Source organism: Manacus vitellinus, unplaced genomic scaffold (assembly GCF_001715985.3).
Source record: "Manacus vitellinus isolate BGI_N305 unplaced genomic scaffold, ASM171598v3 scaffold_54_pilon, whole genome shotgun sequence".
NCBI lineage: Eukaryota > Metazoa > Chordata > Aves > Passeriformes > Pipridae > Manacus > Manacus vitellinus.
The window spans coordinates 40,400-67,755 of record NW_021940645.1 but is presented as its reverse complement, the minus strand read 5'-3'; the positions used below and the strand labels follow the sequence as shown (position 1 = coordinate 67,755).

The 27,356-nt window shown below is 38.9% G+C and overlaps 1 protein-coding gene across 3 annotated transcripts in view; it reads left to right on the top strand.

Moving 5' to 3' along the window:
* Window positions 1-27,356, top strand: part of ZCCHC24 (zinc finger CCHC-type containing 24) — a 63,466-nt gene that overhangs the window by 9,930 nt on the left and 26,180 nt on the right. For 2 of the 3 annotated variants that reach the window (XM_018068947.2, XM_029963188.1), the window contains exon 2: window positions 6,670-6,870. In XM_018068947.2, coding sequence (XP_017924436.1) covers window positions 6,670-6,870 — 201 coding nt within the window. Of the gene's footprint in view, window positions 1-6,669; window positions 6,871-8,357; window positions 8,439-27,356 lie in introns of those variants that run through there. The other variant, XM_029963187.1, reaches the window with a different exon arrangement.

Genomic DNA, 27,356 nt, shown 5'->3' with positions numbered 1-27,356 from the left:
AACATCGACAGCAAACCCTTCCTGAGGCTGACATAAGGAGGATCACACTGCCAGGAGAGAGCCAAAAGACCTACGCAAGCTCCAGCAAGCCTGGAGATGGTGACTGAGCAACTTCTTAACTGTCAGCATTACTTCTATTCCACTGTATAGTAGACAGGGAGAGGTATGTTTTTTAACATCTAAAGATTTGTGAAACTCATCGAATTCTTTGGATCAACATGTTAAAGACCAGCAGATGTAAAGCAAGGCAAGGTGGTGTTGGTCTCCAGCCTTGCTGTGAACTGAAGGTACACCAGTCATGTACAGAGAGGGTGTTGCACCCACTTGCTGTTCTGCAGAATCTCAGCAATTACATCCTGAGAAGCCACAACCAGCCAAGCTGTCAGATTTGGAATAACTAGATTAGAGAGATCTGTCTGCTAGAGTAAAGATTTGTTGCCCTTCAATGACTAGCTTCACAACCACTAGCAGGTCACACAGCATTCATGGTTGTTTCCTTAAGATACTGTTTCTGCAAAAGGAAAGTCCTAGTGCCATCTATCTGAAAATATTTATAAGTAGGCATTAGTGTTAGCAATTTAACATAAACATGTATTTATCTAAAACCCCCTACAGAAGAAGGATGAATTAAGGTATACTTGGCTAATGTAACTAGCTGGGAATGTATTAAGGTTTACTTGGCTAATCTGCATTTATCTGTGGTTTCATATGAGGAACTTGAGCAATTCAGATTTTACTGAAGTCAGCCCAAAGACCAGATTTTTTGACAGCTGACTTAAATGTTGATTTCAGAAGGAAACAAAAACCCAAGTCTTTTTTTCCTTTCTCCAGGCAAACGTTTTCTTCACTGAGTGATGAGCTTGGCTTGCAGTTCTCCGATGATAAAATGTTACTGAGCAAACTCTTAAGCTTTTTTTTGTAATAGTATCCAATTTATCAGAGGAGTTAAAGCAGACACAAGCTATACAGGAGCAGTTTTTGAGGTTTTCCAGTTCAGCCTTGGTAATTAAACTTCTCTGTTTCTTCTGGCTCAAATTAATACAACTAAATTTATTACAGTATTTTCATTTAATCCCTCTGTTTTCAGAAGGATTTGGGGTTGGCCATAAACATTGATGATGATCTTAAAGGTCTTTTCCAGCCTAAACAATTCTATGATTCTATTCTATGATTCTGCATTAGATGTTTTCTTTTGGGCAAAACCAGGGAACTGTTTGATCGCTTATAAAGAGCTGAAACACAGAAAAGTCACAGATTTGAAGTGCTTATATCCACACGTGGTCATCCTCAGGTGCAACTGTTGTGCTTTCACACATACTGCATAGCCCCCTGGATAAGCCCCATGTGAAAAGCAAGCCTTAGGACACTAGGAGAGAAGAGAAAGATATAGGCCCTCAGGTTTTGTGTATTAGCATGTACAAGCACTGAATTACTGTTTGGGTAGCTCAGATTTCCCTCTCCTCAAACACGAAAATAGCAACTGAGCGAGGGTTTGACTATCCTACTGTTATATCCATGACACAGCACAGGGATGCACTCACTTCTTAGCTTCATGAAAATTCAAGCTGATAACTTTAGCACCTTTTGACATTTCAGCGCAGGGCTAATAATTAGCATGCCTAGTCTGGTTACCATCATAGAGCCTTGAGAATGTTTGCAATTTACAGTATATGAAAACCTTACTTTTTCCACACTGATGATAGGGCAGCCCAACCTGCCTTTTCCAACAGGCTTCAAAGAGCCATGGCGCCTGTTGACTTAAATTTAACTCTGGCAGTTAAGATTGCTTTATTTTTGTTTGCTTTATTAGGTTGGCAACATACTAAAGGAAAAACAAGTCATCAAAAATTCTCTGCTCATTGCTTTTCAATTACAGACTATTTTATGGAAACATTGATGACTGGAGTAAGTTATAGGAATATTGAATTGCTACAGGACCTCACTTCAGTATGTGCAGTTAAAATAAACACGGAGAGAACCATGAGCACCAATCATACTAACTTAAAGAGCATCAAAACAGACCTTCTGGCCAGATACAGCCTATCAACCACATCAACCAGCACAGGTCATTCTAGCTTCAGGTAACTAATGGATATGAACCCCTTTATCATTGCCTTAAGGGTCCAACAGCCACAAACTGAACTTGGGGTAGAAACTGATTTTTCCAGGTACTTTTCCTGTCCATACCTAAAAGCTTCACTTCTTAAATCCTAATAAGAAGATACCATTCCCACATAAACAGGTTGCCATTGCTTATTAATATCAGCTGTTCTGGTAGATAGGTAATCCTTTCACCTTTGGTCAGAATTCAGCATTTCATAATTGAGATGCTGCTGTGCTATCTGTACTTTCTGGTCCCTGTTAAAAATACCTTTACAGCTAAAGCAGTAGCCATACATACCAGTGGAAAACTTGGAAAGTAAGACTTGCCACTTACTTGTTTGAATGTTTCATTGCATATTCCTAACAGTACTGTTGTCTTTATTTTCAACATTTCACCACTGCTATAAAAGAAGCTGTAGAGATAAAGGCAGTGTTTCCTTTTCCACCTCTTGGCACATCAATCCCAAAAGCTGTCTCTGAAAGGCAGGGACCTAGCCAAGGGAACCAAGAGCATTTGCCAATCATTCACGTAACTAGGAATTTCATAGAGGTGAGTTAGATGCTGGAACTCTTGAGTCACTTGCATATGTTACCCAACTGGAAATCAGAGTGAGGAAGCTATAGAAGACAATAGCTGCCTCTTTCACAAAGGACCACACTGCAACTTTACAGATTACGTGGCCTTTAACTGGAAACACTCAGCAAACAAATAACAAAGGAAGCTTTGCTTCCCAGCACCACCAACAGATATATTTTAAAGATCTACCAAGCAGAGAGGTTACCTTTGGAAAGAACGACATCAGACTTTCAGTTCAGTTCATTTGACTCAGTCAACAAGTTTCATAGGAAGGAAAACAAACAAACAGAAAAACAAACTTACATTATCAGCTGGAACTTCCCATCAAACCAGTTTCTAAGTTTTACCGTCAGATCCCCCATCCCCCAGTGGAGCAAGATAAGGAAATCCTGAATTCATTGCAGCTGGGCTGATGAGCCTTGTAATTAGGACATGCAGTGTGGTCTTTTGGCGCCTTGAGAGCACTAACCCTTTCACTGCCAAATCCTTTCTATCCTGTTAGAGCTCAAAATGAGACTCCATTGGAGAGGTACTGTTGTCTACTTTTTAAAGAAATAGGTTGGCTTTGCTACTGGTGCATTGTGAACACAGAGCAATCATTACTTTCGGTGGAATTCATCAGAGGAGCAGTCTCCCTGCCACCTCCCAGATGTCTACTAATACACTTGAGACCACAGTGGGTCAGAATGCATTTCTAACTTCCTCTTTATTTTCTGAGACCATCAACATTCTCTCTGATCATTCCCTGGACATCCCCTTTGAGTGTAAAGCTAATTCTAAAGTTTTAATTCAAAACCCTACTTAAAAATCCCCTTTGCAGCAGTGCAAACAATAAGGGCTGAATTGCTGATCTGCACAATTAAATACTCCAGAAAGAAAAAAAAAAACCAAAACAAAACTGTTTTGGTTCATTCACACCTTGTCTTCTACAAAGAAAAAATGGACTGAAATACCATTTCATCACGTTCATTACATGCCCTAAGCTTTCACTATTTGATTCCAGGGGCCAGGATGAACTTTCCCATTACCACCCTTATTATATAACTTGGCTTTTGGGAATGGCTTATTTCCTCATCTCCTTCTGAAGAACTGGAGATTTCCAGAGCTTGAAGCAGGACGTAGCACCATTTGTGCTGGTGCTCTTTATAGCAACTTTCAAGTGCAACAGATTTGAGACCATTTTCCAGGTCAGATTGGCAGGAACCGTTGAAGTGATTTGCCTGACTGTACCCAGAGGGATGGGCTGCATTTTGGGATTGTCTAGGAATTTGCTTTAGGAATTCATTGTTCTTTAAAGTACCAGTGACATCAGCAATGTGCATCTTCTCCTTTAGTGTCATCTTCTGGGATGATGTATTTGTTTCTTCCTTTTTTAACACTGGGCCTCAAGATGATTATAGGGAGGTGTTTTGTGGTGCCATGCGTAGACTGGATGTCCAACTTTGGCAAATATTGCACAAATGCACTGCCAGCTGAACCAGGTGGCCACTTTTAGAGCCATGTGCCACACTTTGGCCACAGAACCAATGGTGGCTGCTAAGATTATGATTTAGTGTCAGTGCAGCCCATAGTCTGATGGGATTCTGGCCTTTGGCAAGGCTTCTGGTTGAAACAAAAGTTTGTAAAGGTTTACTGACAGAGTGGGCCACCATATGTTACAGTATTGATCTGAAATGTGCCCAGAAGCGTTGGTGAGGAGTAAATTACATAATCCCCAGTTTCTCAAATAATCCCCAAATTTCTCCCTTTTAATGAGGGCAATAGCTCAGTGTAAGGGATTTTAGAAAAGAAAACAGTCACCACTGCAAGCCATATATCCAATCCAAAGCCCACTGAAGGCAGCAGATAGGTATGTTTTCTTTTGTCAGTGAGTTGGCCCTGGGGGCAAGAATAGCAACCTCCTGATGGCCAGGAGTTACATATTCTACCTCCCCAGGAGATATTTTAGATTTTGGCAATAGGTAAAGAATTTGGGATTTTACACATTCTGTGTGTCCATACATACAACTTTCTATAAAAATCAGATAATAAGGAATTTGCAAAGTTACTGATGCGTGTAATGCATGTGAAGTACTTTAAGAATCTCTTAGAGGCAAGAGGACTCTTAAAAAAAGATTTTATATTATTCCAAGTATATATTAGAGAAAGTGGCTCCTAGGGAGACAAGAACTTCTCAAAGGCTCTTAATTAATACTATTTTGGCATCCATAGCACTTCCGCTTCCTCTTAACAATTTGATGCCAAGAATTTCTCATTCCAATAGCATCCAATAAATTCTAGACAATAAATTCTAGTGACCGCTGGAGGTATCTTTGTTTGCTTGATGGCTGAAGCAGCTAAAATCTTTTTATTCGTTTTTGAAATAGCTTTTCCTTTTAAATCTATACCTTTAACCCCTGAAACAAAGTGGCTGATTCTCCTCTTAGCAGCCACCTCGTCCTGCACCAGCACAGAACTGTGCTGTACGGGGAGTAAAATTATGGGCATTTCAGTGCCTGGACATGTGTGAAGTCCCCTGTGAGATCAGATTCTACTCTGGGGCCCTTTGAGTTGATCCTGCTGCTGTGCACCAGCTTCAGTTTTGTAAGAGAGGTCAGTGTTTTGTTTGACCATAGTGCAACTGGGTGGAGCAGATTATCTCAGGCTAAATTTTTCTTTACAGTGTACACCATCTGCAGTGGGATGGGATTCAGTGAGAGCTGGGACTCATCCAGGTACTTGTGCCTAGAGCCTAAATATCATTCTTTTGGTGTGTGACTGTCAGCCGGAAAACACTCAGTGTGCAGACATCCTGGATGTTTGAGATCTCTGACATAAACGTATTTTCTATTTCAGATTTGTTTCACAAACTCTCTAAATCAGTTTCAATGCATGTCTTCCATATGTATATAACAGGTATAAACATATGAAAACATATATGACATATATAAAGACTCCTCTGAAGTATCTGGATTTAATAGCACTGAAAAACAAGGTCTCCACAGAAGCACAGCATAGATTGGATCTCTTCTTACCTCACTTTCTCATAAGCTGGTGGTAATTCTCTGATGCCAGAATTACATAAACATAGCATTACAGACCTAAGGTGGAAACACCATGTGAAAAGTGTCCTATAACAAGGATGGAGCGGACAGTCAATAGTTGGTCCTATTTCTATAGTAATTCATTATTATTTTAATGTTTTTAAGAGTTATTTCCTTTTTAAACTCCTGCTACAGTTTCTTCTGAATGTTAGCAAGTTGAAGAATGAATCCTTGTTATCTCCATTAGGGAGAATAGCTATTTAGGTGTTGATGGGTTTCCTGCTGTTCTAAAACTACTGAATGGCAAATTAGGAGCTACCGATTTAGATTTGCAGATTGAGAGAGGAAGATCCTATTGAGGTGAAGTACAAAACCCAAGTATTTACTGTTTATCAGGAAATGTTTAAATTGCAGTAGGTCTCCCCTTAGAAAATCCAAAACAGATATAGACCTCAATGTTTCTTGTTATGATTTGAACATGGGACTCTATATTGACTGTCTGATTAACCCGATTAGAAATTAAAAGTTATTTTGCATTTTTCTTGGTCTTCTTTTCCTTTCCCTGACTTCACTATTCATTGCGTTAAGTAGTTTTGGACACAAAGACATTTCTTTTTGTGAGTTGTTCTTTCAGCTTTTTGCCTGCATATTCTAACCATACCATGAATGTGTTACAGTCAAACACAAGAAAGCAGTCACTCCTTAGTGGAAAGGTTGGACTAAGTGAACCATGGCAAGCTCAACAGTTTCCTTAGCAGTGGGGTGACCAGCTCCATTGCACTGCCTTTGTGAAACCTCTTTATTAATGGCCTGTATATTGCTCTCCTCAAATATGCAGCCATGTTTCTAATGAAAAAAAATCACTTTTTCCCCTGCTCTTTTTATCCTTCTCCTACTCAGATCTGCCTCAGACCAATCCTAAATACAGTACTATGTTGCATGCAATTCTTTTCTTTTCTTTTGCAGGCTCTGAGCAGCAGTCTGTACAAGAGTGCATCACCTTATGGCTCACTTAATAACATTGTGGATGGGTTAAGCTCCCTCACTGAGCACTTCTCTGACCTATCCCTTTCTTCAGAAGCCAGAAAACCCAGCAAGAGGCCACCTCCTAATTACTTGTGCCACCTCTGCTTTAACAAGGGACACTACATCAAAGACTGCCCACAGGTAAGGAATATATAATATTCTGGAAAAATCTTCATTAAAATTTTCCTCATCCCCTGATTTAGTAACACGGAATTTGAGAGGGAGTAGCACTGAAGAAATATCTTGACAAAGTGCCAAGCTAGCCATGTGTTCTTTTAATCTAGTCTTTATCACAATGCAGATGGAAAAAGTAAGCTATTTCATTTGCTTGATAAGTATTACAGAAGATATTAATCTACGCACATGAGTAGGTAGATTTTGGAAACTTTAAAAATGGCTACTATGAAATTTTCTGTTACAGAGATTGTGTAAAATACGTTTTCAAGCAACACCCTGTGTAGTCAGTTTGGCAATAGCACTTAATAAAAATATAACAAGTTACATATGCTAAAGGAGAAGAAATTGTTACATTGGAGAATTTTGAATCAGTAACACAAGCTCCAGGTATTTCTGGTGCAAACTCTCTTCTGTCTTATAAAAGAGTTTTGCTATACTTGGCAAGATGTGTTGGTCTTTGACTCCTAGAACTTTTCTGTAGTGGCAAAGCTGGCAATATTTATTTCCTTAGAAAAGAGGTATAAACCAGTGTGCAGAGGTATAAACCACTCACCAATGTGCAATTTATTTTTTTTCCTGAGGCTCCAAGCCACAGTGTACAAGGTTTTTTCATTTTCTCTGGTTTCAGCTGGATCCAGTTGTGTTGCTGGCTTAAACTTTCAGAATTCCAACAATATCCTATGTAGAGTCCCAAGGAAATTAAAATGCTGCCAATACTTTAGAAACACAGATGTGGACATTACCAGCATCCACTTCACTATGACTTTAACCTCTTATCCTCTTATTGTATGACTTTCAGCAGAATTAATCTGCGTAAAATTAACTACAGTTAATTTGCAGTTGAGGATGTCAGACATATATTAGCCAAAACACAAGCAGAAGGGTGTCTGCCAGCTGAGTAAGATCAGCATGAAATCAAGTGTAACATCAGATGAGCCTTAACTGAGTGAATTCTTCTTGCTGTTATGAACAGACTAACTTTATTACTTTAGCTGTATTTAATTCTAATGAAAGCTATGGAATTAAAGTACATTTGCAGTCTTAGGTGTGGCACTTGAAAATGGTTTTACTTATTATTTCAATATATATTGAATAAGAATTTTCTTTAGGAAACAACTGAAATTTTCTTTGCTGGAGATCAAAAGTATTCTGGTTTGTGCACTTCTGTGTTTAATGTACTTAATTTAGCATGTTACAGAACAAAGTAAAGATGGGACCATGTAATAGCGTACATTGCTTGTCAAGGGGACTAAAACTAGAACTACTAACTATGTGGTGGAGTAAAAAACTGCTAATCTGGGGTTGGATGGCTGTGCTTTGCCGTGCAGTGTGAGAAACCAAATGAATGCAACAGGTCTCTTGACAATCAGGACGTGCAAGCTGCAGCTCACACAGTTGGTCCCAAGTGAATGTGTCAGTGTTGGAGCAGCAATGCATTGTTTATTTCATAGGCATTCTTATGGTTTGAGGCACGAGGGATTAAAGAAATTTAGTGAAAATTGAAGACATACGCATAGAAATCCAGAAGATCCAAACAAATAAAGGACTGTGGAGGAACAGTAACTCACTTAAACTGCACATCCTATGTTGTTTTTTTTTTCTAAAGATTTAACTTAATATCTTCAATTTCTCTGTGAACCAGGAAATGGAAAGACTTCCTACTGGGTGTACTCTGTGGCTGTCCTATGAGATAGGGAGGAATGACTGAAGGAACACAGGACAGGGGGGCACCTGCTCACTCACTGCATGTGGTCTCCTATGGTTACAGGCAGCCATATCATATAGCCCCTTTCCAAAACTGATCAAGTTCTGGTTGGGAAGCATTTCAGTATTTTGCCCTTGCTACTGCTGATGTGAGAAGCTGCTCCAGAACCTCAGTCCTCTCCTAACTAGAAATCTTCCAATTTCTAGGATGAGTGTAACTCGTGGTCACCTTACAGTCATTTGTTCTCCTGCCAACATTGTCCTCCACTGAAATAGTTCTTATCCCTCCCTGGTGTTTATCTCAGGGTGTATTAATAGACTGCAATCATATCCTCTCTCAGTATTCATTCTGTAGGACTAACCGAGCCAGGTTTTCTCAGTCTCCTCACAGAAAGTGTACAGACTCCCTACCTCCTTCTCATGGCTGTTCTCTTGTGCTTTTCATCTCCTTGCACATGTGTGACTACATGGACATATGGTCAGGTCTCGTCAGTGCCTTTTGCTGTGTGTACACGTACCTGTTTCTATAGATTAAAGTTTATGTTAGTTAAGGAACAGGTGATATGATATTGGTTCTGCTCTGTTGGAGACTTCTTCTAACACAAGCAGTTGCTTTATGGTTTAATCAGCATGAAAGTGCTTTCTTGAAAAAAAAAGCAGAGTTAAGCATTCACAGAAATTTACACATCTCCTTATGTTATCTAAATTTGAGGACAGATCTAAAGAGGATGACCCTGTTTGCACAAGTTATGTTCAAAACATTGAAAACATCGTGCTCAGGAAGGGAGCACCAGTGACAGGATCAGGCTTTTGTCATAAAAATCCCCATTTGTTACCACTGCTTTTGACAATAACTGATTTCTTAGTATGAACATTACATGCACTACTTAATAGCTTATATTTTGATGCTTAGTTTTGCTAGTGCTGTCAAAAATGAAATTTGTTTTGCAAATCCTACCAATAAAGGACTGTAGCTATGCATTTTTAAAGTACTTAAACCTGGATAGAGAAAAGAGATAAAGTAATCTGATCTAGACAAAATGCATATCAGTAAATCATATGGTATTTTTATTTTCTTTTTATGTAACTGCCTAATAAGAAAAACATTTTGAAAGGGGGTGTTTTATGGAGTTTTTCCTGCATAGCAAAGAAATTGTGTAACAAGTTTAGGCCTTTAAAACAAGCAGAATTAAGTGAGGGTATAAACACTGAAAAGATATTGTCTTTTTCTGTTGCTGTAAAAGTTGATGAAAATACATGTATCGGTTCAGATTTATATCTTAAGTGATGATCATATTTCAGGAGGTTAAGTCATTATAAACAAAAATTGCCAGCTTTGGTATTTGACTACCTCAGGTGTCTGCAGTTTGTCCAATATCATGTCCAAAATTATCTGTTGGAAATTGAAATGGGATTTAGCAAATTACTATTATTTTAGCTTGTAGTTTATGTCATATATAGTGATAGAAAGTGGGATTTTTCTGTTAAAGTAACTACCAAAAATAAGAGCAACATTAGGACTACAATTCATAATTTCTAATTTGCTTATATTTGAAAAAACTGTTTGTTGCAATTATTATGTCTATAAGAAACAGAGCACTTACTTTTAGCATCATCTTTATAGCATAGCTACATTTGTGAGTTTCAGTGGCTCAGACAATAACATCTTGCTCATACCTCTCTGATATTCTTTCACGTACAGAATTCTCGTTGACTTGAATGAACTGAAAAATGTGTAGAGAATAAAGGTTAAAAGCACTGTTCTTAATGTAGTGATCTCTTAAATTATCATTGACTGTGCCATAAAAAAATAAACAAACTATTTCTCTTTAACTAGCAAGGAAGGTGAGGAATGAGAGTACTTTTACTATGTAGTTTGCTAGTGGTTGATTGCATGATATATAAATATATATGTATATAGATTTGTCAAAACTTTGTATACTTATGTGCTCAAAGGTACGGTGCCAGCTTACACCTTACATATGCATGATAACCACAGGACCTTTTTCCCCTTACCAGGGCAAAAAATGATGAGTTCTGGGCCAATAATAGTTTAGATGTGTGATACTTTATGACATTTATTTATATAGCAGGTGTAGAAACTCATGGAAGACCTTTTTAAAAAAGTTGTATTGTCACTTTTCACCCATTGTCACTGTAGTCTATATTTTTAAATCCTATAAAATATAAACAGTGAGTTCCTTTGTACTCTGTGTGGCCTATACAAAATTCATCTTGTTCCTTTACATCATAGGGATGTTATTGACATGACCGCTCTTCCATGATGTCATCAACCTAAACTCAGACCTGTCATACGTGTTTAATTTGCAGAAAATATAGGATAATGGGATGTACAGTATAATGGAGTATGGTGTTACTTGCAGCATATATGGACATTTGTGATTGAAACACCTAGTTCAGATTCCGAGATGTTGCAGAGTGATTGAACCTTTTCCACTTTTCAAAAATCTGCTGTTGGAAGGAAATACGTAGACAGAGATCCTAGACCTCATTTATTGCTTATGTCATTCCCGTTGTTAATTTGGGCAGTAAAGGCAACAACAGAAGTCCAAGTTTGGAGCTCCAGCAAAGCATCTCTGTATTCAGAATTTCCAAACACTATGTTTCTGCCAAGCACCAGTTCCATATTCTGGTGTCTCTGTCCTAACTTTATTCAAATACCTGTGCCAGTGCCAAGCTCTTTGAAAAAAATCTTTCTAACAATTCCTGTAAATCTCTACACAGGCAAGGAGCTCTCACATCATGGAGCCTTGGTGGCGAAAGAAAAAGGGCAAATATCACCCATAGTTCTGCAGTCAATTCCTGTGCACTGCAACTATTAGCCTAGTCCCTGGCAGATATAGAACTGTTGTATGTGTTTCCCAATTTTACATAATTCTTGCAGAGGAAAATGTATGTGCATGCTTACAGAAGTACAGACATACTACCACAGACGTATGTGTAATGGGAAACTGTATTAGTCTCTTTTTGCACTAGACTTTTAAATTTGTGACTGAAATGCATGGCATGGTCCATATTAATGTGGCCAACACTGGGAGTCTTCCGCTGCCAACAGTGATCTTTGAAGCAGATCCTGAAAATCTAAAGTGCCTTTAGAACACATATTCGAGTCAGTGGGAGCAGTAGGTAATTGGTGTGGCTGCTTGAGCTTGCATAGATTTGCTTTTGTGGTTTCATGCAGGATGTGGAAGAAATCAGTGTCAAGCTGAGTTTAGTCTTTTCTTCTCAGTCCATAGCTTGATCTGCCAGATCATGCTGCCCTGAAGCTGTCCCTCCCTGTGGTCAGATATAGTGGATCTTTGGCAGTAGAGCTGGCTCAGCAAGCAGCTATTTGGCTGCAAGACTGGAGCGACTCTCATGCCTGAATCATTAATCTGATTTGTCTTGTGCCTTATGGTTGTGCAAGGATCTCAAAGGTCCACAACATTCAAGGAGTTCACAGCTGTGATTTCTCCAGGTACCAAAGGCTGACTAAGATGGCAGCGAGGACCAAGCTGGCATATTTACAGAGATGCAAAAAAAAATTTACCTTTCTGGGTTTTAGCTTACAGATCTTAATTTTTTTAAAAAGCAAAACAAACACAAACCTCTTGAAATTTGTTTTTCTTTTAAAGATGATGTTTCAGAGAGCTCTGGAATTAAAGGAGATCATAGATCATTTAGCAAATCTTAAAATTCACTCTGAAAATAATAGTTTTTGACAGTTGCTACACTTTACAGTAGTCCTCTGGATGTTGTGTGATTGCCTCCAAATTAATGTGTCTTTTCTCTGTTGAACTGAGTGAAATATTGGTATTGTTACTCAGTTCCAGGATGAGGGGTCAATCTCCCCAGCCTTGGAGGAGTCTGATACCCTGTATGGGCTCAATTTTTTCGAGTTTCACTATAGTTTTTAATCAGAGTGTACTTGCTGGCATTTGATCTGGTGTGGTGTGGGACACATAATAAAAGAAAACAATAGCTAAACTCATCCCTGATGCAGTAGCACTGATGTTAGTAAGGTCAGTACTGAGAGAGAACCCAATAGCCTGTATTACAAGGAGGGAAAAGGTGTTAATCTCTGCTATGTGTAATTGTTTTCAAACTGCATGTGGCACTCCAGAAAAACCTCTATATATGCAGCTCCTTGTTTCTGTAGCTTTGAAATACATTTTTATATATTAATCCATTTTGTATGGTGCACATTTCTTCACATAAATATAACTCTGTAAGAAATTGTAGTTCTGTAAGTACCTATGCACATACTAAACTTCCACATTACAACATGCTGGAACAATCTGAGGCTCTCAAAAGTCCTGTTTATACACAACATGCTACTTCCATTTATACCTATTTTTCCATTCAGAACCTGCATAAAATTATTTTAGATGATTTGGATGTGGATGAGATTTTTTTTTAAAATTCTTTTTTTCTCACATGCAGCCGCTTTGACAACTCCATGATATAAAATATACTACAGAATTTATTGCAGGCTGTTGGATTTTTTTCTCATATACTTGAACTTTTAGCTCTGCCAAATTTTTTCAGAGTTTCTGAGATTAGCTGAGTATATTTTCCCAGATAATTTCTACTTTTATTATGAAGACTTGCAGAAATAGTGTAACAAAAGTGTAGTGGGCTATAATTTGGTCACATTCATTCTACCTCTGGAAATGTAAGTTGCTTAAGAGTCTAAAAGATCAAAAAATACCCATTCTGCACTGTTTTGGAAATTCTGGATAAGCTGTGCGTATCATTATTTAAACCACTTATCAGAGAGGCAAGTAACTCAGACAGCTGTACGTGAGTAGGGGGGATCTAAACAGCCCTGTTTTGAGAGCATGTTCCCAAAATACTAGTTTTGAAACTGCATCTGTAGTATGTGGCATTTATGTCCATTTGTTTGATAAACTGAGTGCTTGGAAAGAAGATACTGAGCCTTAACATACCAGAACAAGAGCAGTTAGATAGTGAAAAAGAAAACAGAAATATCTAATAAACTGTGTCTGTGCCCCTTTCCTGTCTAGCACACTACTCAACATTACATTCCCAAAAGTCTGGCAGACCAGCCAAAACCAAACTCCTCCTCCAGGCCCATCGCTAAGCTGTTATTACTGCGGCTCAGTCTTTATATACTAATACAAGCTCAAACTGTTTTTTTTCCTGTGGGAAATGCAATGTAAACAGAGGTGATAAAGGCAAATACTGTAATAGGGCAATGTTTGTTTGGTCTTTGCAGTGACCTTGGAGTGATAACTATCAGGTCCTGCATGATAGTTACCAATGGACTCTGTGACAGGTGTTGGAGGATCACCCACCACAGAATGTGATTTCATTTCGTTGAGGTTATCCAACTACCTTTTATTCACTTTAGAATCTCATTTGCATATTCTCTATCTAGATAATTTCAAGTCAACTGGCAACAAGGTGGGTATGAGGAAAAGAATACTATTTAAATGTAAAACCATAAGGATACCTGGCATTTAAACAGAATAAGGTTTCAGCACTGGTAAAGCCTCATCCGGATCCAGGTTGAGCACAGAAATTCAGAGTAGACTGGAGAGGAGAAAATGTTTAATTTGCGGTCTCTGAAACATATCTTGTGTTGAAAGAATGAAGAAGTGGTGTTGTCTGTTTCTACAAAAAGACACAGTAATCTGCAAATATGCAGAAAGCCTTACATGGAGGGCACAGTTTGTTTTCCATATGCACAGCTAATGAGTCCAGTACTGGACTTCAACTAGGCTGCAGTTTCTGTTAGGCATTAGAGTGCCTGGGAAGGCTCTTGATCATTGGAGGGATTTCAGAACAGTGTAGATAAACACACATCAGGATTTTCCTTGCTGATCCTGTCCAGAAACAAGTTAGGAGAACATCTCAAAACATCTCCCAGCCTTACGTTTCTGTTATTGCATATCTGCAAACTAATATTACAACTCGCTATCTTAAATGTGCATAATTTATATTTAAAAACCATGAACAATAAACCAGACCCAAATCCTGTGCAAGTCAGTGAGAGACTTTTATAAACTCCTTTGAACTGGAGTTTATGCTAATACATTGGTCTAAATCTGAACTCTGTTTACTAACAGCTTCTTATTTACTTAGTTTGCAGTAAAACTCCTGATAAACCATAATTAGGTGCTTAGCTTGGAAATTAGTACTGAGAGCATCCCTCTTGACAGTGGAAGTAAGGTCTGGTTTCCAGCCCTCCACAAGCTGATTTGTAGATAAGGTAAAGAGAGAACTAGCAGGTCAAACCACACTAGTTTATCAATTCCTCATTTGCACTGATAAGAAGCGAATAATGGAAGATTAAGTGAACCACGTTTTCTCACTTCATAAAAGTATTTTGATTTAGTGTGAAATATAGGTTGTGGAATTTCCATTCATGATTGGAAACATTCAAGATCTGACTGGACAAAGTCCTAGTAAACCTGCCCTGACCTCAATGTTGGTCCTGCTTTGAGCAGAGGTTGGACTTGGTGACCTTCCCATGTCCCCTTCCAATTTAATGATAATGGGGCTTATGAAAATTAACTAAATTTTATGCTCTGCAGTAAGAGATCACTGCTCTTCAAGATCTCTGTGTCTCCCAGCTCCAGTGTCTCCCACAATCCTTCCTCACTGTGCTTTTAAATAAAATACTCTTACAAAATACAATACTGCTAAAACATAAAAGTAGAAGCAAATGGGTATTTTTTATAACATCAAATACAGAAAACAAAAGGCTCTCCTAAACCTAATACTTGTCAAAATGTTCATGCACAAAAACTTCTTGTAAAAAGGTAGCGTCATTTAATCTATATTTTAAAAAATCAATCAAGTAACTTTTTTTTCAAATGGAGTTTTTTCTAGGAAAATTTATTTCAACAAGCTACTCAGCTGAAAAAGCAAAAGAGGTTGAAGCAAAAGTCTGAAGTGGAAGCTTTGCACTTCGCAATGGTTTGGATTTGTTTTGCAAGAGTTTGTTTGGAAATGTTTCAAAAACTTCATTTACCCAAAATGAACATTTATATCTTGGGGTTTCTGGTTTGAAATTCCAAAAATGTTCACATCTGCCAAATGTATCAATATTTCAACTCTCCTTCCCAGTTTTAAGAGAACCTCCTTTCCCCGTTTCTCAAAAATGAAAATGCATTTTCCGATAAACCTCATGCCCAGTTAAAGAAGGCCTACAAGGTCTGAGCAGAGCCTGGGGTGGTGTCACAAAAATAGGAAACACTCTGGCTGTTGAGGAGAAAGTGACTGTCAGGGGCGTGAACCATCTTGTCTCTCCCTCCCTTTTCCTTTTAGCTTACTGTACAGAGGAGGAAGCTGGCAAACAGCAAAAGCAGGGAAGAACAAGAGCAAATGGCTAAAGGCAGATCAGCAGTTTCTGCTGGCTACAGCAGTGGCAGCTCAACCCCTCCTTGCTTCTCTGATTGTCCTGGGACAGTCTGTAGATTGTGAGGGCACAAACCCAACCCAGGGAGCCCCTCTCATTTTCCTGCTGTCAAGATGTATCAGTCAGTCCTGCCTTTCCCTCCTGTTATATAGCTTTCCTTAAGAAATTAAGATACTAAATGAAAATTAATCCCTCTTTCATTTCCCTGATATAGCACAAGTGTTGGTGGTATTCTACTTTATCTGGCTTATGTCAATAAATGTTATATATTTTGATATGGCTCCTTCCATAGCTATTAAAAGGTCTACTATGAGATGTGAACAGAGTTTCTGAGGTAACTAATGCCATCTATGCCTTGTAGGATTGTATGTATCCTTCAGACTGGCTGAGCAAGTCTTAACTCTAATTTTATGGTTGGTTTGTGCTAAATTATTTCCTTTCGTACTACACTGAATTTATTTAAATAGAAGACACGAGACACTTACTATTAACCTGCTAGATGAGAAGCAGAAGAGAAGGCAGCGCTGCATGGATCAGAAATGCAAGTCTCTGTGCTGTGCTGATACATGGATGTCAGCCTCATAGACATCAAGCTCAGGATAAACTTAGTGAAAACTGCATTCGTTATATTTTACTGCATGCATTTTATATTTTACACTAGAGATGATCTCTCATATTACTGATAGAAGACTGTTATTTAAGGAGATATTTACCAAGTTTGTAGAGGCTTGTTTTTCAAGATCAAAAAAAATTAAGAAAAAAATTTTTAAGACAATTGTCTTCCAAGTTTGCTTCATTCGGCAAGAAAGTTTTTAGAGTAACTAGAAAAAACAAGAATAATTTTATTTCAGAGCCCCATCAGTGCCAGATTATTAGCTAAGGCAGTAAAGCCCATATGCAGCAGTCAGGTTGAAACTTTTGGGGATTTTAGCAGCAACAGCAGAAATTTTGGAAATGATGTAATCTTGATAACTAGTTCATCCTCCGATTTGCAACTGATTTTCCACAAGATACTTCCTACTCCTTGTTTCTAACTCATTCCCTGACTGTGCAGAAACGTGCATGGGAGTAAGGCAGCACCTTTTGAGATCATCTTTATTATTGAGTCCTGTAAACAATTCTTTTTTCATTCTGCAAAGTAACACATTTCAACTAGCCTTTGGTGCAGTCTCAAGCTATAATTTTGGACATGAGCTCAGCGTAACACTGAACATTTCCCAGGTTCAAGAGTTTCACATACGAAATACTGGTTTCAAGTCCATTTCTAATTTTAACCCACATTGCAGGTGTGCAGCTATAGTTAAAGCTTTGCAACAGCCCAGACAAATCAATACTTCCACCTGAGCCAGCCTACCCACACCATCTGGCAGCCAAGAACACCCAGCCCAAGCACACATTCAACCCTCCCAAACGCTGCCCTGTGGGTCTTACATGGGTGAGGAAAGGAGCCCCTCAGAAGGCTTCACGAGAGCAGAGAGGCCCTCTGAGATGTTTTTATATGTCATGTTACTCCCAAACTCATGATTACACAGTTGAAGAAATTAGAAGAGCAAAAAGTGGGGAAGAGAAAGGCTCCTTTCAAATAAATGGCAAACAAAAAGGGTTTATTAGAAGATCAAAGGAGATTCGTCATTAAAATAAAAACAGTTTTAAAAAGCAAAATGAATTAGTGAATTCCAGACATGCATTTTGTGTTTCTTTCTTAATTTTTGTATATCTTATTTAGGAAGTTAGAGCTCTGCAATTGAAAACAGATTGCTGTAAACCTTAGTTAAGAAGACTTAATAGAGTAGAGCTAAATGACAAAACTGCACTACTGTCTCATAAGTTTTCTCAAAAATCATGAGAAAAGTCTTCCTGCACTGTCAGATGTCCACAAGCCAGATTTTCTGTACACTTTACATGAGGGCAAACCAACACCAAAACAGTTGATGGGGATCTCTGACTAGATAGCATGGCACTTGAGGTCTGGGAGCCAGATGTCCTGCTCTGGGGAGGATGGATAAAGTAGGTTGTAAAGATGGATAGAATACTGTATGCCTGCAACTATCAACCTTAGCAAATAAAAGATCTGTCAGTCATCTAGAGGTTGTTAGCATAGCACCACATACAGGACTGACAGACAGTTACTGCTGTTGTTCTGTGATGAAAGCTTTGGTTATTAATAACAGTCTGACTTTTCGGCCACTGCTAACACTCCTGTTAAACTTTTAAAAAGAGTTGTCTCTCTTGCTGCTATCATTTACTGCAGTCTCCTAAGCAGCAGGTCTTACCTCTAATTTTATGGTTGGTTTGTGATAAATTATTTCCTTTCATACTACACTGCATTTATTTAAAAAGAAGACAGGAGACACTTACTATGAACCTGAAAAGTAGCAGTATTTACATGAAACTATTGGAAAGGCTTTGTTGGGGGTTTTTTACCTTTTGACATGTTTAAGTAAATAATACAATGTTCTCTATAGCTGCTTGAGCTACCATATATCTAGTCTTAGTGGGTACAGCTAATATGGCTGTACTGTTTATGCTGAGCTCACAACATGACTCACATGTTGTATTTGTTTGCAAAGTTGGAGAAGAGAATAGGGCATTTTTTTTTGACCATTAACGTAATTTTAACTCTCATCTGCTTTCTTCTGAGCTCCCATTCCTGATTCAGCACGCATGAGTCTGCTAATGAAATCCAGATGTCAGACGAAAAAACAATAAGCTCTCCCACCCCTCTGGTGGATCAGGTTTCTCAGAGAATGAAAAAAAAAAAAGAATCAGGAAAGATTCCTAGAATGTCTGAAACTTTAGATTTCAGTGTGTGTTCAGAGAGCATAGGGCAGCAGGGGGGTGGTTTGATAGCAAGTCAAGATTCTTGGTGGAAAGGTAAGAAGAAATTGAATGATTATGTTCTCTGTTACTCTGAACCATAAACAGACCTGGTATATCCCAAATTCAGCGCTACCACTGAAAAATTACACAGAATGTCACAAATAGCAGCACTCAGTCAGACATAAAAAGGTACTGTGATGTAAATTATTAAATTGTTATATTCCTTGGCTTTGTTGTTTCAGAGTCCCTGGCCCTCCAGAGACTAATTTCCTCCTGGGAGGAAAAATTATAACATCAGCCCCCAGTTCACTTTGGAGGATTATTCACAGAATCTCAAGTCCATGACTTGCGGCTTCCTCTCTTTCAACCTCACCTTAAGCCTACCCCTAGTCCTGGGTTGAGCTGTACACAAAGTGCCCAAAGCCCTTTAGAATACCAAGACTTGTCCTCAGGGAACAAATTTTTCATAGCCCTCAGCTTCTTTGGCAGCCTCTTTCCAGCCCAAATCCAACTGCAGCTTTAGGTTTTCTTCTCTCAACCCTGACCATAAACCTCAAGTTTAGACAAGAGAAGTTCAGTCCTTCCTACAGCTGAAGCTTTGCATTTTGTTTTTCTCTACTCTTTTTGATTACTGTAATGTATTATAGTCTTTCCATAGGCACACGTGAGGCATTGTGAGCTTTCCTCATTTCAGCTATATTTGACTTAAACTAAGTCACAAAGTGCTGCTTTGCTGGAAGAAGTTTCCTTTGTGTCTGAAAACAGAACAGTCAACAGATGTGGCCTCCTCTCAGGTGGCTGCACCTCTCCAAGATCTGTCTGATCACAGTGCTTGCAGACCTGTGCAAATTCTGACTCTGCTCTGGGCCAGCTGGCCAGACTACTTCTGATGCAAAAGTCCTGTAACCACACTTGTTGAGATGCCATATGGAACTCCATAAGTTTAGGGTTTTTAAATGCCACATCTTTCAGTACTGCACTCTTTTCCATGGAAAACTGTGGTTAGACCTGTTGCAACGGAGGTAAATCTTCCAGCCATCGACAGGCAGATACTTATGGATGCTGCTTAGTAGTAGTTTAGCATCTGCACAGACTCCAGAGCTCTCTGCTGTCAGACTGAACAGAGCTATTGAGATTTGTGCCTCCTACGAAGGGAACCGCTCTGTGACTACAGGCACTTCAAAGTACACATTCACTACTATGTATTTGGCCCAGGTTATCAAGCTGTTCATTATTCATGAACTGCTCTTATCTGAACTGTGGTTCTCACTGGTCATAACTTGTGATGATGGATGGTTAAGAGCTGGATGCAGTGTGCAGACTTTGCGTTAGAGGTGGTGTTATTTTAACTGGTTCCTCTGGTAGTTGTACACAGAGATCCAACAGGATGATTGTCCACAGAAACCACAGTGGGGACCAGTGGCAGAGCTGTAATCAGTCACTGCTCTTGAGGAGGGCAGGCTGAATGATCCTTTCCATGAAGGATGCAAACTACCTCAATGCAATCCCTTGGACGTTGCCATTCTTTTTTTCAGGAGAAAGAGCAGTATCTTATGAAAGCATCGCTCTTCATAAACATTTCTTATCGTGTCTTTTCTTTCTGCCCCATAGTCTTCTCTGTTACAAGCCCCTGATACATTTGATGTCTGATAAGGGCCAAAAGCAGAAGCTAGTAGAGATAAGAGCCAGGGAAGTGAGAGAAGGAAGAAGACAGCTGTTGCCTGAAGACTACCAGCTGTTGAAAAATAATCAGAGGGCATTGTACAGCATCACCCTAAGGTTAGTTAAATAAGGACTTTAACTCCCATCTCTGTCTGTGTAAGAGACCTGCTTGTTTCAGTAGGAACTGAAGACAGACATAAGCAACTTTGGCTGATCAGCCTTCAGAGACAGGCTGTTGTCTTACTCCAGCAGAATTATTGGAGCATGTACAGGGGGTGTGACCCTGCTGACCCCACGTTCTGCATCCTGTCATACCTTTTCTTTATCTCACCTCCATTCTTGAGATTCTTTCCCAATCAATTCCTTTCCTTATCCAACTGCTAAAGTTAAATCCCTCATTTATTTTCCAGAGTATCTAAGATCAACATTTTGACCCATTCAGTCTCCTTTCCAAGGTGCCTTCCATTGGTGTCAGAGAATTAAGGCTAAAGAATGAATATTTAGCACACCAAAACAAATGCAATGGGGAACGAGAAGCACATCTCTCCTATTCCTTGTATACAGTTCCCACAGACACAAGCCTTGTCTAGCTTTTCCAAACTCAACCATTATTTTCTCTTTTGATCTCCAGTGGCTACCATTTCATCATCACTGTCATTTTATTAACCACTCTAGAAAAGATGTTGTTTATCTGCTAAGCACATCTCACAAATTAAGACACAGTGGTTTCTTCTCTGGATATTTTTGGCATACCTTGGGTGGTTATGTTACAACAAGGAACATAGTCAAAGTGCAGTGAGCCCGAGTGCTTAAATCTATAGATTGAGATCTAGGAAAAAGCAACTTGAAGTTCTGGAAAAAGCCCTGCACTGACTTTAGTATTTTCATCAACATCTTGACAGGGAATGTTCTTTGCACCAGATTTTGTGTTGCAGTTAGACAGTTTGTTATTAGTTCTCCATTTTAAACATAATTACAAAATTTTCAAAATCTTTACTCCCTCTTCTCCATCAGGTTTTACCTCACCACCTCTCCTGAATTTGCAGGAATGTTTTGTATGTTAGGCCTTAAACCTCAAGGCAGGCAAGCTAACATGGTCAGCACTCAGACAAATAAGCATGATTCTGTTCAAGTCTGTCAGGGTGCATTTGTTTGTAATATTGGATGATCTGGTCCACAGTAACAAACATGAAAAGCCAGGCAATAATGTAAGCTGAGAATTTCAGCTGGCTTGGCATTCTGACTTCATATAGCTGTTGTGTTTACGTGGTGGAAAGAATTCAAAATGCACAATGGATGGATATATGAATCTTGAGTCATCAGAAGTGGCAAGAAAACTTCCTTGAATAATTACTGTACATTGTACTTTTCCACGCATTTCCACATAAACCAACATTTATCATTCTGTACAATGCTCCTCACTAGAAACCTGTTTGCTTCTTTCTAATCCAAGGCTGGAGAGATACAAGATTTGAGGACTTGTATCTCAGCTGATGGCAAGTCCCTTGGCTCGGATGTTCCAGCAGTGCTGCAGAACTGGCCTGTGGCAGATGCACACACTGTTCCCAGCATTTTACTACCCGCTTAGATCCTTGGAAGGAATAGGCTTTCTGCTTGTTTCTGCCCAGCTGACCTAATTGCTCAGAGAACTAAATTGGAGTAGGATTTTTTTTGTTCTTTTTAATGACTAGTCTTGATTGAAAACAACAAAACCCAAAAAAACTCAGTGCTGTAGCGCACAAGATCATCAGTGATGAAGACAAAGGTTAGTTTTTTTCAGTGTCATACTGGAAACTCAAATTTAGATGATTCTGAATCACTCTACTGAGAAAAACCTAGAAGTAGAATGGTAACAAGTTTTAGCCCTTTAATTTTACATTTGCCCATGCTAAAACATGGCCATGTGCCATTTATCCAATGTTTGAGATCACTCTATCATTATTTACCACATCCCAAGCACTCTGCAGACTTTATTAGTCCTTATTACTTATGTTCCTCTTTTCAGCTGCAACTCTATGTAATATTATCAAACTGAAACAAAAGTGTTGCTTCAGCATCCACATGTTAAAAATAACGAATTTTTATTTTCAGATTCAGCTCACCCCTAAACTGCTTTTGACACTGAAAAGCACTTCTTTGCTGAAAAGCACTATGGGGATGATTCAGGGAATAGTGAATCTGTCAGACTGAATTACTAAGTCATCATTATGAGTAAGAGTCAAAGCTGTTCTAGTATTTGTCCAGGGTATAAAAGCCTTTCTAATTTTGAACAGTTGTTTTTTTGAATTTGTTTGGGTTTGAGCCATATTTATATAATTGTTTATATTGGTAAAATTCTGCTTATGGCCCTTTACCCTTTAGGAGTATAGTATAATCACAAGCCGGTAATATAATATCTTAAAGATTTATCTATAAAAACTAATAAATAAAAATCGTCTGCAAAGAAGGTTTTAGAAGAACAGCACTTCGAAGTACATTTGATGAAAAATCATGGGGTTTTTGTGCTCCGATGAAAATCACAAAACTAAAAAAAATAGAGTTGAAACAACATAGCTTCTGCTTTATCAAACTAATAGAACCTTAGAAATAAACTCAAATTCTGCTTTCTGAAGGTTTTTTTTTTTAATTCAGATAATTTTAGAGAAAAATAATTTCAGTGGCTTTTATGATCACCCAGTGATGTTTGAATTTGTGATGCCAGTAATTTTGCTATTCTGGTACAGAAGTTTCTGTACCAGAAATTTTTTTCTCCCTCCCCATTTGCTTCTTATACTTTCAGTCACACTTTGTGGGCTTGCTCTAAGGCCAGTAACTCATTTTTAAGGCATACAAATCAATCCTAAACACCTTTTACACACATAAATATACATCATCACTCAAGCTAATGGTTTCTAAACGCCAGCATAAGTTGTTGTCACTGTTCTAATTTCTCTCTCACTATTAAATCAACCCAACAATGATCTCTGTTTCAACTGTGTATTTTCAGAGCTGAGGCTTAAGCTGGTCGAGACATACAGGAACTAAAGACCAGGAAAGATTAGGAACCATTTACACTGAACATCCATGTTTTTGGCGTATCATTTTAGTGAGAGAGTTGTATCATGGTGGAGATTCCTGCCAGAGCCATTTATGAGAGTATTTATGTCCTTATAATTTTTTACCTTTAACTAACACTGTTTCACTGTGGAGAAGGCTACCCAAGAAAGAGACATTAAACACATAGCAAACACACCAATGTTCTGCCAAAGTTTGAGGGAAAATAAATAACTTAATGGACTGCAGGACTGCAACAAACCTATTACAGGCTACAGATGCAGCTGTATTTAAACATCAGTCTGAATTAATGCTGCTTTCTTGTGCCCTTTTGGTCTTGGAGCTTTTACTTATTTCTCACTCAAGTCAGCCTTTAGTTCATGGGAAAAACATTGCCTTGGTTTTCATATATTTTGTCATAATTCCCGTTCTCACAGTCTTTCAGAAGACACTCTTCACTACAATAATCATCAACAGGGAGGGAATATCTTCAACAGAGAACTTCAGCATGCACTTGTGGATTATTATTATCTAGAGTGTCTCTAAAGGTACCAGTCTCAAGATAAAATACACTTACGAAAAACTCCAGACTAGAATTGCTAGTCAGTGTCAAAGTATGTTTCGCCATCAACTCTTGTCAAGAGTCATTCACCTTTTGCATATCATATTACAAGATCATGTTCTTTCTATGTGACACAAAAGAAGAGGCATCCGTGTACTTCTGCCCAGGAGCCTGGGCGAGCTTCTTCCATCTTTCTGGAAAGTGAGTAGGGTATGTTTCCTCTTGAAGCACATGATAATCCATTTTTCTGTACTGCATCTTAGTTATACATGACAGTCTTTGCAACACCATGCAGAGGATGCTGGCTAAAGAATGAACAAAGAGGACACTGTTACAATGTGCATCTTCCTCTTGTATAATTTTCTGTTCCTGCTAAATTCCTCCAGTCCAGAAGGAAAACTGGATTTTTTTTCCTAGTTCTCTTCTTGAGATCAAAGTGCTCAGGGTACACATGCTCTGTTTGTGTGGAGCACCTATTGCAGTGCAACCCCACATGAACCTGAGCAATTGATGGACCTTGTGCTTCCTGGAAGGAGGAGCCAAGGTGCTGCTTCTCAATGAACAGAAAGATGGAGGAGGGAAGACGACAGCCAGAAGAGTCAGAAGTAAGTCCCTTGGCTGCATAGAGAAAATAACTATATATCCCTAGTGAACCTGGTCTGAAATACCTCACTAGCTTGCTATGGAGCAGTAGTTGGAAGTGGATTCTGTTGTACTTCCCTGCTAGGGGTGCTTTGAAAAGCTGCACTGATGACTTTCACTTTTGGTGATAAATGGCTTTATCAGCCACCTTTCTAAAGTACCATCTCTCTGCCTTCCTCCTGGCAAACAATCCTCTGTGTACAGTGTGCCTCAGTTCTTCATTCAATTTGCTTTTAATAGAAGTAGAATGCTGAGTCTTTTAGAATTACCAATGAATTGGTGGAGTTTAAAAATAGCCACTGGTCCTCTTACGTTATTGAAGAGGTCCCTCCATGCCCTATTGTCAGACTTTGTCCTCATGAATTGTCCTGTAACTCTGACTCATGAAACAAGGAACCAAAGCTCTGGAGGCAAAAATACCAGTATTAGTTTCACCAGCTGCTGGTTTTCTCCTTTTCATTCTTGTTACTCTGCATAACAAAGCAGTTCACAGAATCTGGCAAATCTGGAACTCAAGTCCAACCATAATTTCTGTTAAATTAGCATAATGCTTATATTGTTACAAGGAAACAAAATATAAAGGAAGATCATACCCTGATTACCTGCCTTAATTTACATATTACAGGTTTTGATGCTTGGAAAGAGCAAAAAGTGTGCCCTTCCCTTAGGGTACATAACCCCCAGGAATATATTATTGACTGTTTAGCACAAATCACCATAAATCTTATATGATGCTGATCTGTAGGATAAGGATCTGTCATGGTTCAAGAAAACACAAACTTCAATGGCTGCATGATTTCCAGCTTTAACCTCCAAATGCACTGCCTCACAGTCCAGCTCTGTTCATACTTCTGTTGACAGGCTAAAGTGGTTAAAAGCTGTATTAAGAAAACAAGACAACACAAAGAAAGACTGTGTGCATACATGTACACACATGTGGGTGGCTGGCTGTGATGGAACAGGGAATGCTGCGGGAAGCTGGGCTTGAGGAGAGAGCACGCTCACTCAGCTTCCTCGAGAAGGAAATCAAATGCAAAGAGCAAAAGAGGGGCTTCCTGCCAGCTGTGTGGGACTTTGCAGAGGCATGCAGCCTTCCTCTGCTGATCTAACAGGGAACTTGCCTTTGCTGTCACTTGGCAGCCAAAAATGAACTCCTATTAATGCCTACCTTACTAGAAACTAATAAAAAACAACATTGAAAGTCACTGTGGATGTGAAAGAGCTGTAAAGTTTGGGTTTGAGAGAGGCTCACTAGCATTCAGGCACACTTTCTCTGATGGCCTTTGGTATATGTATGGGTGCTATCAGTCCATTTATTTGTAGACTAGCATCTGTAACATAAAGGCTCTTGTAATGGCTGTGACACCATTATTCACGCCTTCAGTAGAAGGGCCAAGAATGGATCAACACTGTCCCCCACCTACTCTTCTAAAGAGGTCCTGTGGTCAAAATGGTGTGTGATATGCCTGTTTGTGTAGTCTCTCAAAATTACTCTAGCTCAATCCTTGTGCTGTGGCAGGATCAATATAGAAAGCTTTACCTGTAACAAAGTGTACCATTCATGTCATTAAAGGCAGGGCTTTGAAACCTAACAGCTATGTATTGCAAAAGCTGTCTGCAAGGTATAGTCTATGTGTTTCTGTATGTATCCAAATAGAAGAGTTTTACAGGATGCCTGACAAGTTTTTGTGATTTAATCAATCTCAGCGAACTAAATCTGTCTAAATACTTTAAAACATTCCCATGTGTGCCTGTCCCTTTGATAGCATGGTTGGCTTTTGTATGGCATAGTTGCAAGCTGAAATGTGAAATAAATGCTGTTCCATCCTTCTGAGAGGTTTCATCCAAAGTTCCCCATCTCATGTTGAAATGCAGTGACATTCAATATGGCAGTCCCATTCATTAAGGAATTTATTATGGCATCTTGCGTACAAGATCCACTAGTAATGCTTTGTCTTTTTACTGTATCAGTGTGGAGCTCTGCATCACAGCATCTTTAGGCCAAATCATGGACTATTTCTAAATACTTTTGGTCCAGAAGCTGCTCTTTGATATCGCTTCATGTATCAAAGCCTAGGCAGTTCAATTCTGCTGAGTTACGAAAATATTATAAGCCAAAAAAAAGATAATCTGTATTCAGTGTTCGGTGAGGACTGTCCCATCTGCTATTGTCTTCTTCAGTACCACATATTCACCACAGAAATACAACAGAGAGATTGTGTGCAGACCTCCCCAGTTTAGCTGCAGTGTGCAGTATGTTCAGGAATTTCAGTCACAAAGAAGATCCTTTTTTACAAGAAGGCGGTAATGTGCCCTTAGAATCCATTCATATCACGTAAAACAGAACTGTGTTTGTTCTGCCTAATGGACTTTGCATGGGGCATCTTTCTAGCACAGACAGAAATATATTCCTTGGCTCTACCAATTTGCCCTGAGGCACTGCAGTACCCCACAGATTCTCCCCAGGGAATTCATGCTTTTCAAAATCATAGCCAGGTCCTCCTTGGTTAATGCATGTGTCCCTGGAACTTGTAGCATGTTGCTATTGGCTCCATGTCATAACTGTAAAATATAGGCTGAAAACAGCATGAGGGGTTTGTGTCATTTCTTTAATATAAAGAGAAACTTGACTATGTGTCT